We start from the raw sequence: 14,347 nt of genomic DNA, 5'->3' as shown, positions 1-14,347 counted from the left end.
CCGAACACAGTAACTTCAAGTTTATATCCAAACTACACACACTCTCGTTATAATACTTATAGCTTTGGGATACTGTAACCCCTTACTGTTACACAATTATAGTTTTGCACATCAAGCAGCAAACCCGATTAAAACTTGAACACAAAATAACAGATCATGGAATAATACTGGAAGTCACTCTCGAATTTCTGAAGTTTCTTCGCAGTGGTTTTCTTTTTAGCTTCGTGTATGATTCTCCATATACACTTAAAGCTTTTTCCTGTAAAAAAAAAACAATAGGAAAAATATTAAGAGTATCATAAGGAGAATCTAACCATATAACCAAACATACATTAGCAGACAACAGCACAATAGCATTTTCAATATCTAATGGATTATAATTATCATATAAATCCTTCGTCTGCAGTATTTTAACTTCGCAGGGACGAAATCGCTGAGGGGTACGACACATTATGTTGCAAAGCCTTAGAAATAAGTCAACAAACCTTATAAACACGTTCAGCATAGTAAATTTCCTTCATTCTAGCCCTAGTCTGAAAAGTAAAAGAAAGTTTGTTTTCATTCCACCAGTCGAGTTGAATTATGCGCATTTGTCTCTCTATACTAAAAATAGTTTGTACCCCCAATTATAAATTGTACCCACACTTCATTGTAACAAATTTTAAAATATCATTTTTTATACGATTTGCACCAAAATTTCTGTCAAATACACCATCAATTCTATTTCTCTTTGGGAAGAACACTCCCAGACGCTCTCGTAGCTACTGCATTCCAAATTTCAACCTAGTTCAAACTTAAATTCATACAGTTAAAGGAGAATATGATTTTACTTACCGTGAAGTATACTATAATACCAAAGATTACATGAAATGAAATAAATATTAAACCAAATACTACTACAGCTACTATGTCTAACGTTGGTAATATAGTCAAGCTACCCATAAGAGTAACTATACCATGCCACACACACACAAGATACAGCATAATCATACAGCCTAATATATGGATATCCTATAAAAGAAAACAATTAACAACATGGTCATACATACGAAAAACATAATAACAACATAATCGTATAACTAATCATAAATTGACCCAAATGTAAGTAAGAAAAAAAATGATCGTAGACTAGGATCGCCATTTTGTATTTCTTATAACAGGAGCTTCGTTATAATAATGATCAGAAATATATTTATAAACTGATTTTACACGACAACTTAGAATTTCAAATCAATGTATCTGTATGTCTGTATGTGGTTACTGGAAGCCCTCAGTATGACAATCATATTATTCTTTAAAAAAGAGGGTAAAAACATGCAGCCGAGATTCATACGTACCAGATAGGTTAAATACGGTATTTTAGGTAAAGACTGTGCTACCACAAATTTAAAGGCTACGGCTGTTAATAGTAAAGTAAATGTCATTTGTAGTCGATGTTGAGGAAGACTGGTGTTTACAGCGAATGTTGTTAAAGACAGGGACGTTATTAAGGCCTGAAAACAAATTTGAAAACCAACAGTGACATTGAAGCCAAAGTGAGAAACAAGAATCCATCATAAACCTGTTCGATTGAAGCTTTGAAATGGGTGAGCATGAAAATTAAACAGTGACAGAAAAATGAATTATTGGTACAGCCATACCTTGGAACGTGGTTATAAGGAGTTATTACACAACACTACAAGATTTTAAAAATAATTATCTATGAATCAAGCTTCTCGGCTACCGACCTCATGCATGGAAGACTTTCCTATGGTTTTCGTTTGTAAACCTACCCCTATGCCATGATGTAAGCCGTCATTTCCTGATAGAGGCCTCATCTTAAGGTGGGGAAAGAGTAAGGACCACAAAGTTGTCAAGAGGGCTCACAGACAATTTGTTCCCAATGTAAAATGAAATTTCAAAGTGTGTGTGGGCGGAGTGCGATGTGGGCTTGTGCTAGAATAGGTCTGAAGGACACACTTACCATTATAAACATAATATTCCAGATAAAAAATCCAGGCCTTCTGACTGCGGCGAAATTAAACGTTAAAGTTGGATACTTCTTTTTACGAAAAAATATTTCATGAAAGGTGTTAACGTCTTTAGTTGTCTTAATAAACTCTCGTAGTTTCCATTCCTGAACATCAACAAATCCCAATGGATTAATCCGGCTTAATTGTCTTTCATCTTCCAATAAGATTATCTCAGTATCTCGCAATTCCGATGTAATCAATAAGGACAAATCCTAAGTAAGACAGAAATTAGTAAATTATTTCAAAATGATGCGATTTGAATAATGAATAGCGCAAAACCATGAATATCAGAAACAAACTCTGGCCCAAATTACCTATCTCTTTTAATACGTTTTAGCACAAGTTTTGGTACCTTAATCGTAAAGTCCCTTAATAAGACAAAAATATAATCATTAAAGACAATTGATTTTAAAATTGCAGCAAGCATAAAACAATTATTGATAGTAATTGAGTACAAGTTGCTTCCCTTATGCGGAAACTATTCAGTAAATTCAGAGTAAGTGACAATAAATATTAGTGAATACCTGAATATCAAAAGGAAAATTGTAAAGCTCCAGATGTTCTGAAAATATACCATGTATTCTTCTGCTTTCAATAATAAAGGCTTCACGTTTTTCATTGAATTCTACTTCTGTTGAAATACGACTTTTACCATCCTTCATAATATTCTGTATTTGAAGTTTTGGTTTCCACAGATTGGGCGAAGTAATTACATCTAAATCCTGACATAGAAGTGCAGATACAACGTGTTAAATCGCAGTAAATCGCCGGATGTCCATTCCACATCAGCTAATTCATGTTATGCTCAGTTCACACCAACGGCGCTTTGATGGCGCTTTAAAGCGGCGTACAAAGCGGTACCAAAGCGTAACAAAGCTCGACTAAAGCGCCAGGGTCGTAATAGATCGTTGGAAAGCTTTAAGCAAAGCTGGATATTCGGCAAGAGCGCCAAAAAATTTTAAACTGTTTAAAAATTTTGGGCGCTCTGTCACGAATTGATTAAAGCGCCGAGAACGTATCAAAGCTTAACAAAGCGTAACAAAGTTCAGCAAAGCTTTACTCAAATCGTAGGAAAGCTTAACAGAGCTTTATTCAAAGCGGGGACCCCAGTTTTCACGGTCTGTCACCACTTGATCAAAAGCGGCATGAAATCGGCCATTTCGAAATTTTCCAATGCGTAACAGAGCTTAACAATGCATAACAGAGCTTGATAATCGTATCAAAGCTTAATAAAGCTTATCTAAGCGTGATTTAAAGCGTAACAAGGCCTGATCAAATCGGGAAATAATTCGTCCCCAAAGCGTAACCAATTCGTATCAGAGCTTATCAGAGCGTAACATTACTTAGGAGATCGTGATAAGTAAACAAAAAATGATGGCGCTTTGCTCGCCGACTTAAAGCGCGGCATTCGCCGTTGGTGTGAACTAGGCATAAGAGATGTTGGTTACAACAAACATACAACATACGAGGTTGAAATAAATTTGGAAAGATCTTATCCTTCGAGCTATGTAAATTTTTTCTATTGGCACGCCATACTGAGAATAAGGTCGCCAATTCGGCATCCGTCCAGAGTGTCCACATATTTGATATAGAGAAATACATGTACTTCATGCGTTGCTTTCACTCTTAGCTCCTACTCTTAGCCCTTAATCTGCCATAACTCAATATACACTGTCAGATTTTCAAATGATGCCAAAAAAAACAAATTCGTTAGGATATAGGCTACTATATACCGATGTCCCTTGTGCTTAACGCGGCTGCGCTCGTTAAAGATGTCTGGACAATAAGTAGGTAAAAAAAGAAATTCCACATAGACGTTAAACACCACATTACATCACCTCAGTTCATTTCTTACCTTAAATGTGCTATGGTCAAGCGACATCTCCCTCCATTTCGCTTGAACAATAACATCAGCTTGATACGATTCCTGAACTGTATCTATTTCACCAATTTTCAAAAAGACTACCCTCAAATACACCTCACGCTAGAATTCAAAACCAGTATTATTATTAGATTATTATAATGATAGTTTTGACACTGTTTCTTAAGCACATCCGATAATATTACTTATTTGTATAGTAAATTAGAAATATTGGCATTGCGAGAAACTCTGAATGGCCTAACAACAGCATGTTTTTGTAGGTTCTGCTTTAATACTTCTATATCACTCTACAATTGTTGTATTGAGCACTATTTCAACAGTGAAAATATTTTATTATTGTATATTAAATTATACAAACGGTGTGTTTGTAAAGATTAGTGTGAATAGGAATTAAAGAGGAAATTCTGCTTCCTTGTTTTCTATATTTTTTGTATAAATGAATATGATTTAAATCCCGAATAGAGAATGCATAGAGTACACCCATTTAAAGAATCATAGACAAAAGAGTTACAACAGTAGGCCTAGTGTTATTATTGTCTTTGCACCGAGCCAGACTTTGCTATATTGTATGTGTCAATAGACTATTTCGAATATTTTTTTATATTGCCAAACTTAGCCAAGCAGTCTTTGTAGTAAGATGTCATGGTCATGTATTCATTCCTTTTGATTCAACGACCCAGCACTGTCTTCATCATCGAGGTATCGTTTTTTTTTTGTAAACAATATTTTATTCAAAAAGAAAAGGATTGGGGAACAGGCTTTCGCCTATATCACTCCTCTCCCATAAACATTTACATAAACATTTACATAAACATTTTTACATATTAAACGATTTGATTGTTATAAACATATCATTGCTACTTATTTTGAAATGATAATAATAATTATAATAATAATAGTAATAATAGGGAACACAAAGGTTTAAAATCGTTTGGAAAAGGCAATAAAATCATGAATTTTTTCAAAAATCAAAAAAGAGGTCATGTTGGTGTCTGTTCCATACAATAGATTTTGTACATTGAGGTAATAAAAAGGTAAAATGGATAAAGTTCGGTGTCGTGCATCGAGGGATCGTTGGAGAAACGAATTTCGTAAAATGAACAGTTTGAGTTTTTGTCCTCCTGCACCTTGTAAGGCTTCCAGGTCAGCTCGTTTTATTTGATGTTCACTGAATGAAATAGGTTTACTTTTACATTCAAAAGTCCAAGTTTATCCTCCATTCGAATAAGTTGGACAATTGGTTTACTTAAACCCAGCTCCATGTGTCATAGATCATAAGTCATTTGACCATTAATCATTTTATTATTGAAATATCACATAAATAATTATACGATAATATTTAACATTTCTTACCGCTTTTGAACAGTCAGTAGGACTTTCTGCCCGCTTCTTTTCCATTTTAACGCGTAAATTTCCAAAATATCAAAGTGTAATCATTGTTTGTCACTCGAAACATACATGTACAATAATCAAGGATATCTTTAGTATGATTTCCTCTGTGAAAGCTTATTATATTGTTAGTAACAACCATGTAAAATAACACAGTTTAACTATACAGGGTCCTGTTTAATCTATAATCTGTAAAGACGTCATGGTTCAGTGGATATTAATAATTCAATATAAGATTAACGTTATAGTACAAATTGTAAATCACCAACATGCTTCTACAGGAAAATATCTTCCATAACACCCAACACCCAACAACAACATTTATTGATATTCTAGCCAGAACTTTAAGTGGAGTGACTTGAATATGTACGATTTGAATCTTGAATCATCATTATTACAAGCTTCTCCAGACATTGGATGAGATGATACCTTTAGTGTATTATAGTCGGAAGGGCTGACTTGGAAAACCTCATCTAGTAATTTGGATAGGACAATAGTCTGAGACCCTCAGCTATAAGCTTTGCAAGTTACAGATTCCTCGAGAGTAAACTGTCCTTTTCTGAAATGTAAACATAACCTTCTGTTAGTATAACCTAGCCAATGATCAATTGTCATGTTATTTTATGGTAGGATGGCATACCAGTTTCGATCTGAAAATTCCAAGTTTTGTAAGAAACCATAGGTTTGTTATTTTTAGTTTAGTAATTCCAGATACCACCCACAATCCCATATCCCAGTGAAAAGGGTTTTAGAAATCATCAAAACCTCCTAACGTGTTTTATCTCACTTATAAACCGGGGCGGACTTATTTGCTGGGTTTTTCGGTTGGGAAAAACAAAAAATATTAAAGAAATAAGGGGAGCAAGTCATACCTACACGATTCGGACAGTCCATCAACCAGTTAGCCTGACTGACTATATTTGTAAAACTTTGATGCCCATCTGCCTTCACCTTAGATTTATCCACATGGAATTAAGGGGCAAACGCCCATGACGGTGAGCAATGAACATTAATACCGATTGGCAAAGCTAACAAAGCTATAGGTTACTAAAGATCTCCGTGAGTCGGAGAAGGTAGTGATGGTGTAGACCACGGTGTCTAGGGCTCTATAATACCCAGGCTAATATACGATACAACATGCATCGCTCGAACTCAACTTGTACCTAATGGTGCCTGCTGGAGTGAACCTATCTGCTCCCATTTATTTATACAATATCCAAAACATTCTCGGGAATTTCTGGCAAAGGGGTGCAACTCGGAAACATACGGACGTGCTCAATCCAGTCGGCGACCAGTGAGTTATTATATCTGATAATGTCTTCAGGAGACATCTCTTGAAAGGATGATTGAACGTCCCCTGGGATTAAAAATATCCTGGTACATGTATATTGTAGACTACATGAATATAATTAAATCTTGAAGGATTATGCCAGAGTAAAAAGGGACGCAACGTCAACTACACTTCCAGAATAATGGCATGACGTCACTAGAGGGTTGTATTGTCCAGGCAAGTATCCTGACACGATTTTCTAAATAGTTTCATGAAATAATCTTTTCATAACATTAGAAATATTTATTCTTGTAACTGAAATTTGAAATCTGTCGAGTCACGTTTACTAATGGTATTTAAAATGACAACTTAAAATTGTATCTCCATCAATGTACAGTCTAACAATAAAGTTTTGGAATCAGTTTGGTGTCGTTTCGACAATAATTCTTGTCGAGGTTTGTGATAAAAGTTAACGGTATAGGGAACATTTTTTATTTCATAGATATAGAGATCACCGTTCTTGCCCAGAACCCTTATCCTGCCCTAATTGACCTACTTTGATAATCAACTATTTATATTTGTATCACATGATAAAATTTAGATAGACTCGGACGTAAAGTAATAGAAAAACGTCAGGGAATTAATTTGGTCAATATGATAAGATTACCCAGGCGTTACCTTCAACATACAAAGGGTACACCTTGTATAATATATAGGTGAACGAATTAGACACAGAGCGTAAACCAGAGGAGGAGCTTAGTCATAACAACTTTAATCATGTGATATTGAAACTTATTAGGGATAATCCCATCCGATTTCCAGGTATACGTACGAGGTAATTATAATTCTAATTGATTTATAGACTAATTTGTGATTAAAGGTGCACTTTATGAATTTTACATCACCAACTGTAAAGTCGGGATGTCACATTATTAAAAGGTTCATTCACGAACATGTAAATATAGTATATTATGAATGTTTACCAAAGTCACTTCCTCGTTTGGTATTTGGATAGTTTCATATAAAGGATGAACAGAGTTATAATATATTAGCTCAATATAATTGATATCCCACGTATTCCGTAAAAGAATTTGAAGAATTCCAAAATTTAGGCGAAAAATTCTACCTTATAATAGTACCAATTTCGTCTTGAAGTGAATGTAAAGGGCTAATAAAGGGACAGGAAAAAATGGAATGGATCAAAAGATATGCCTAGCCTATATGATTTATTATATCTTCCACACAATTTAAATAATTGACACTTTTAATATATATGAAAAATTAATGAAGGTTGAAATTACACTGTAGTAAAGCAGATATTAATAATTAATTGGACGAATTAAATTATTATTGATTATTTTTAGATTATTCCATATTTACTTTTAATGACATCGGTTACAAATTTCTGTCTAACACTCAAAAAGGGTAAAAACTTGGACTGTAATGATATCTTTTTTGGTTATTGGTAAAATACAATGTCTGCCGTATGAACAAAATTAAAGCTTTCATGAAATGGTGAAAAATGAGATAAGGCATACAAAGTATTCGTTCAAATTGGGATCTAACAGGTATACATCGTATATTTATGACATGAAATTACAAGATTTAAAACTACATTTGGCAGTGTCGAATTGAGAAAATAAAAGGAATTTGTTTGTTATTTTCAGAAAACATTGAATATGACTTGAGACAACGGGGATGATTTAAATAATTATGATATACCTATATTTTATTAAATATATACTGACTGCTGCTGGGCTCGTGAGCTTTACTGGATTATATTTCCATATACACCATAATTCTGCCAATGGACCCACTGGTATTGTTGCAGACGATGTAAATCAGTTGCACCATGAAGAACATATCTTGGATTCTAACGACCAAGGAACAACCACATCTCTTCAGAACAAGCTACATTGGGAAAACAGTGAAAATACATCAATTGAACTACCATCTGAACTGAAACTGATATTAGAAGAAAAATATCCCAGGTTTATATTTTGTGAAATATGCAAGGTAAGAATTTACATTGGTCATTCATTGTTGTATCCAATTAGAAATTCTGTGTAACTTACACTTTCTGCAAGAACAATGCCACGAAACACTACCACTCTCTATATATTCTGCTTGCACGAAACACGACCACACTTACCAGATTCTGCTACATAGCACGAACACTACCACGAAAGCCGGCCATCGTCACTATATTCTTCAAGATAGCGTTTTCAGGTTTATGTAAAAAGACTGGAAAATCTCTTAATTATGTAAAATCTATGAAATACAAAGAGTCCTATATCCCACACAACCTCTAACACACTGCCCTTAAGATTATCAAATGGGTACCTTTTCAGAGTCTGACGTGCATCACTGAAAATGAATTTGCTTTCTCCAATGCAAATGTGAATTACTTGTATTGAGTTTTATAAAGAGGAATAGCCAACTTTGATCGAAATCTATTTATCTGTACTTTCAGAATTTGGTAGCATTGATTAACAAGCAAATAAATCTAAATTATACATTTAATAAATTCCGAGGACCTGCTGAAAGTATCTGTCACAAAGTCACTCATATGATAGGGTTAAATAAGGCGATCTGTCCGGGAATAATCAGCGCTTATGGACCTCCAGTAAGTAAACTACAGTCAAATGTTCTTATCATTGAAATTACATGTACTGCACATCTATTTCATAAAGCCGGGTAGGTTGTCTCTCTACCAACAACACGTATGCCAATGATATTTTCTTTATATATAATAATCCATGCAATGATGCATTTAAACAATAAGCTAAGTATTGAATGTCACCATCCTACTTGTACTTCGACCATCGATTGTCGAGGGAAACTTAACGTGCACTGTTAGGTCTCTGTTAATGAAGTAAAACGGGTTTTAATAATGATATCAGTTTGCGTGGTTCCTTTGTTTTCCAGGTATTGTACATAGCTGATCAGTTGTTACTCGACCCTATACCACTGTGTCAAAAACTCAGTTTTTGTTTACCAAAATATTTTCAAGAGTCTGATGATATACTTTTACATATCAAAGATGAACAAAGATCAACCTCGCAATATGATTTAATTCATAATACCTCCACAACAGCAACCAAACCAAAGAAACCAATCAGAATATTACAGATCTCCGATATTCACGTTGACAAGCTTTATAAAGCTGTAAGAAAATAAATGTCATTTTATTTAAAAAAAACTGCTTTTTAAAATATTTTTTCATCATATTTGGAATATGAATTTTGAATATTCTTCCCCTTTGATAACACAGACATATATATGTTTTTATTCCCCAATACCACAGACCCAATAATTCTTCTTTAGAAATCAGTTTGTACCATTTACTTTATAAACTGAAAGAAGTCAATTATCCAAATAGTACATTCAGCCTTTGAGCATAAGCTACAGGATTTTGGATAAACATTGAAAGATGGTGTAAATTTGTTGCTATGGTATGGATTTCAATGGAATAAGGTCTGTTATCTGCAGCAATGGACATTTAGGGAATCAATGTGTTATCAAATTCTGCCAGCTTAGGGAAGATACTTGAAGAATGAGGATTGACATCTTATACATTGTTCGGGTCCAGCTATTAAATTACTTAAGTAATTGCTTTCCTTTAATGCTTTTGTCATATTGGAAACGAAGACCAGTTACACTAAAAGAATGCCCAAGTTACCTCAGTATCAAACTATCCATTCAATGAATTGGCGCATTAATAAAAACAACAAAGATCATTCCAAGAATTTAATTTGGATACTAAGATACCCTTTAACTGTAACTCACAGCCTAATAATATTTAAGAAAATAAAATAAAATTTCACCACAATTTGTTCATATCGATAACTTCTCGATAATTTAAAAGTTAAATTTTTATGAATATGATCTTAGGTTAAATGTTAACTGTTCAAAATTTTGTTTAGCTATTATTCAATGAATGTCTTACATACACGAAATGTATGGCTTACTTTCCAACCATTTTTATTGAATTTCTATATTGAATGCTTTCTAAAATAGTTGAAATAAGTTTAACAAGATATGTTAATATAAACTTGGGCAGATATATTGTGGTGTGATGATATACTGTTTACAGTAAACATACCAACTAATTATAGTCATTGAACCATGGGCAGTACAAAATACTTGGTAGTAAAAGTTAGGAGTGTACCTATAAGAATGAATTGAATGAATTAAGTGTTATGTCTAGTGTTAGGTGAATCTATTTCTTTCAATTACATTTACCAAACTTCATATTGTTTATTTTACTTCTGATCATTGCCAAAGATCTATTGTTTAGAGTCTTTTGAACTTCTAATAGCTCATCATTGGTAACAGTTACATTCTTCTCTATTTGAATTCTAAACTTTTTCTTTATGATGTTGTTTTCTTCTTCTGACCATTTTCTCTTTGAATGTTTCTTAACTAAAACAGTAAATGAAATAGGGAAATGAAAAAAATAATGCTTTACTCAATATACCATAATAGGTAAAAATGTTTTCTGCAAACTTCAGCAGAGTGTAAGTAATACATTTTAATAAAAGTTCTAATAATTTTTTATTATGTAATAAATAACAATTATGATTGGTTTATCACTTTTTTTAATACCAAAGAAGAATTGCAAAATGAAATATATTTTAAGCAAAGTATTGATAACATCTCACCTTTAATACTTTCTGTATCATCTGTATGATTAATGCTTTCTAAATTATCTTTACTTCTTATGATGTTGTTTTCTTCTTCTGACCTTTTTCTCTTTGAATGTTTCTTAACTAAAACAGTAAATGAAATAGGGAAATGAAAAAAATAATGCTTTACTCAATATACCATAATAGGTAAAAATGTTTTCTGCAAACTTCAGCAGAGTGTAAGTAATACATTTTAATAAAAGTTCTAATAATTTTTTATTATGTAATAAATAACAATTATGATTGGTTTATCACTTTTTTTAATACCAAAGAAGAATTGCAAAATGAAATATATTTTAAGCAAAGTATTGATAACATCTCACCTTTAATACTTTCTGTATCATCTGTATGATTAATGCTTTCTATATTATCTTTACTTCTTTCACATGCCTGATTGTCTAAAAACATATATACATCTGGTATTAAAACCGTGAACTATATAATCCGTTCAGGGGACCAATATACCTAATATTCTTTGTTTGGTATTTATATTGTCAACTCCACATCCCTATCAGAGAGTCTAAATTGCTCCTATGATAATTCAATTGTTAATTGGCTAAAGCAGTAAAAGTCTCCTTGTTTGATTTCAATAAGCTTTTGAAGGAATTTCATGTTAAATATACCTTTACAAGAAATGACCTCTTCAATCTCATTTTCAACTTCATCAATATCATTACAATTCATAACCTCATCTGGTACATCTGAAAATATATTTCATGAGTTTATCAAATCTTAAAGATACATTATAATCAAAACGTAGATTATTTTTTAAAGAAATTTTGGTGATTAACACAATTTAGATCCATTTTTTCAATCAAAAATTGTCTCCTCAAAATAACTTCAATCTTTTGTTTGATGTCAAATAGTTTTCTAGTGAAATTTGGTATACCTTTACAAGAAATATCATCATCATCACTCTTATCATCACATTCGAGAGCCTCACCCGGTAAATCTGAAATATTTCATTAAATTTACATGGTTATCCAAAGATTGTTTAGTGTTGGACTGGAATGTTATTTCTAATTACATTGTTACATGATTTTTTAAGGTTTACAATGAATATGTATGTACAAATGCGATACAATTTCAAATATTACAAACCTAATATATTTATGTCTTCAAGTTTCTTTCCTTTCCAAACATTCATGTGACCTCCTTCCATGGCAAGTAGCATGTGAGAAACCTGATAATGAAAAATTATCCAACAAACTCATATGGGCAAAACGACTTGTTATTAGCATGGAAATATTTAAGTTTTGTATCATCATATATGGGGCAAGATAGAATAGAATATTGAATTCTATTAAGGAATATATCACATTCAAAACTTTATTTAAATACTGCAAGAAATTAGCTACCTTTGATAATTCTATAGTTGAACTGTGTAATCTATAAAAATTTTTATGAGTATTTACATCATGCCCAAGATGCGTTGCTAAGGTTTCAATTTCTTTCGGTGTCATATCCAGAATCTAAATTAAATCAATTATGCATATTATCAACAGAAAATCACAAGAAAATGAAAACACATATTGTGACATCAATGTAAAAGACATCTGCTCTATTAAATCAATTTGGAACGGCTACAAGGACAAAAATGTTGTCTGTATACTATTTAAATCATACCTGAGATACTGTTGCAGCATATTTTCTTAACGAAGTGGATGTAATTCGTTCTGGACATTTTAAGTTTGAACATTCATTTACAACATCTTTGATATCAGTGTGCCCAGAGAGTGGTGTATCAGACAGTGGTCTGGCAAATAGGTAATTGTTTGATGTTCTGATACCGACCGACGATCTTGTTTCCATAAGAATGTTGAGAGCCTTCATACAATCTGGTGGAAATAAGACGTAAGCATCAACATTTTTTCTGGACTTCCCACCAGAAATCATCATATCCATTCTACAAAAAAAAATCAAACAGAAAAATTCAGTCTTTATATTGTTGATATGTGCTAGCTAATTCTTTCATCTACATTGGTGAGGTCTGGAAAAACAGTTTCTGAAGTTCTACTAGCTTCTACAATAGGGTTATTAATCTAATAAACTCAATTCTATCATTAAGAACGATGTATGGACGATGAATTAGAAATGTTCCTCATTGTTTATAACAATTACAGGTTTTATGCACAAAGCTTACTAACTCTTTTTGAAACACCAGGTGCTGCCGAAGTTTGTGGCTCATATTTGTATCCAAACTTTGTTAATCATTGTTGTGAAATCAGAATACGGATTATTCTTTGTGGATTGTGATTATATTGTTATTGTTTCTTACCTATTGGCCAGAATTCTGTCACTCTCTGTTAATGCCAAGCTTATTTCCCCATTCATTTCTTCTTTCCAGTTAGGTCTGTTGATGAAGTCATCTACCTTTAATTCGGTTACTTCAGCTCTCCTTCTTTTATTAAAGAGAATGATTCTGACTAGAGTCAATTTGTTTAGACAATTCCAGCTTTCTATGTTTGGAAGGGCACTTAGGGTATCACCAGTACTTCGCATTTTTGCCATAATGTGATTTCTTAATTTCTTGAGATCTTCTGTTATTGGAATAGTTTGAATATTTTGTCTCTTTTTGATATTGTATTTTTTAGTACATATTGCATTTACTCTAAAATTCCATTCTGACTCATACAATTTCTGAAAATTTGATGCCTCTCTGTTTTTGACATCATTATTTTGTCGTAGGGCCAGACCAATTTTTACTTGGATGACATGACCAATCAGATTTCCTATTAATCTCCCAAGTGTAAGTACAGGTTCATCCCGCTTGTGGGACATATATTTCGTACACTGAATCAAGAAATCAAAGTTTTCAGGTTTGAGAAGATAATCCAAATCCAGCTTAACTTCAGGCCTTCTGCTTCGGGCTTCTAGCACCAGTCTGCCAAGAGTTCTGGCTGGTTGACTTACTCTATAAAAATCAGATATCTTCTGGTCGATTTTATCTCCCAATGATTCTAATTTTAGTGAAACCAAAAGTCTTGATAATATCATCATTTTCAATAACTTCTTTAATTGCATCACATTGTAATCTTGAGAAAAATCCAGTTAATCTTTCATCAGTATCACCTAATATAGCACTGTGCAATAGGTGTCTTCCTCT

At 32.9% G+C, this 14,347-nt stretch overlaps 3 protein-coding genes across 3 annotated transcripts; 1 reads left to right on the top strand and 2 right to left on the bottom strand.

The window, feature by feature from the left end:
- Nucleotides 1–154: 154 nt before the first annotated feature.
- LOTGIDRAFT_166456 (hypothetical protein) lies at nucleotides 155–5,292 on the bottom strand (the record flags this gene model as incomplete). The annotated part of the gene is made up of 8 exons (XM_009063521.1): nucleotides 155–259; nucleotides 486–533; nucleotides 835–1,011; nucleotides 1,338–1,493; nucleotides 1,964–2,224; nucleotides 2,537–2,734; nucleotides 3,868–3,996; nucleotides 5,248–5,292. 8 exons carry the CDS (start codon nucleotides 5,290–5,292, stop codon nucleotides 155–157), a joined length of 1,119 nt encoding a protein of 372 aa, XP_009061769.1.
- A 2,016-nt stretch (nucleotides 5,293–7,308) lies between these two features.
- LOTGIDRAFT_235037 (hypothetical protein) lies at nucleotides 7,309–9,733 on the top strand (the record flags this gene model as incomplete). The annotated part of the gene is made up of 4 exons (XM_009063520.1): nucleotides 7,309–7,388; nucleotides 8,221–8,569; nucleotides 9,027–9,179; nucleotides 9,482–9,733. Exons 2-4 carry the CDS (start codon nucleotides 8,267–8,269, stop codon nucleotides 9,731–9,733), a joined length of 708 nt encoding a protein of 235 aa, XP_009061768.1. The 5' UTR covers nucleotides 7,309–7,388; nucleotides 8,221–8,266.
- A 1,051-nt stretch (nucleotides 9,734–10,784) lies between these two features.
- On the bottom strand, nucleotides 10,785–14,241 carry LOTGIDRAFT_166454 (hypothetical protein; the record flags this gene model as incomplete). Its single annotated transcript, XM_009063519.1, has 9 exons — nucleotides 10,785–10,978; nucleotides 11,218–11,325; nucleotides 11,565–11,639; nucleotides 11,865–11,942; nucleotides 12,131–12,193; nucleotides 12,343–12,424; nucleotides 12,600–12,713; nucleotides 12,868–13,147; nucleotides 13,520–14,241. The coding sequence occupies 9 exons, from the start codon at nucleotides 14,239–14,241 to the stop codon at nucleotides 10,785–10,787; spliced, it is 1,716 nt and encodes a 571-aa protein (XP_009061767.1).
- Nucleotides 14,242–14,347: the final 106 nt, after the last annotated feature.

This window comes from Lottia gigantea (genome assembly GCF_000327385.1).
Source record: "Lottia gigantea unplaced genomic scaffold LOTGIsca_58, whole genome shotgun sequence".
Lineage (NCBI taxonomy): Eukaryota > Metazoa > Mollusca > Gastropoda > Lottiidae > Lottia > Lottia gigantea.
Note: the sequence above shows the minus strand (reverse complement) of the source record. Positions and strands in the feature narration are given on the sequence as shown.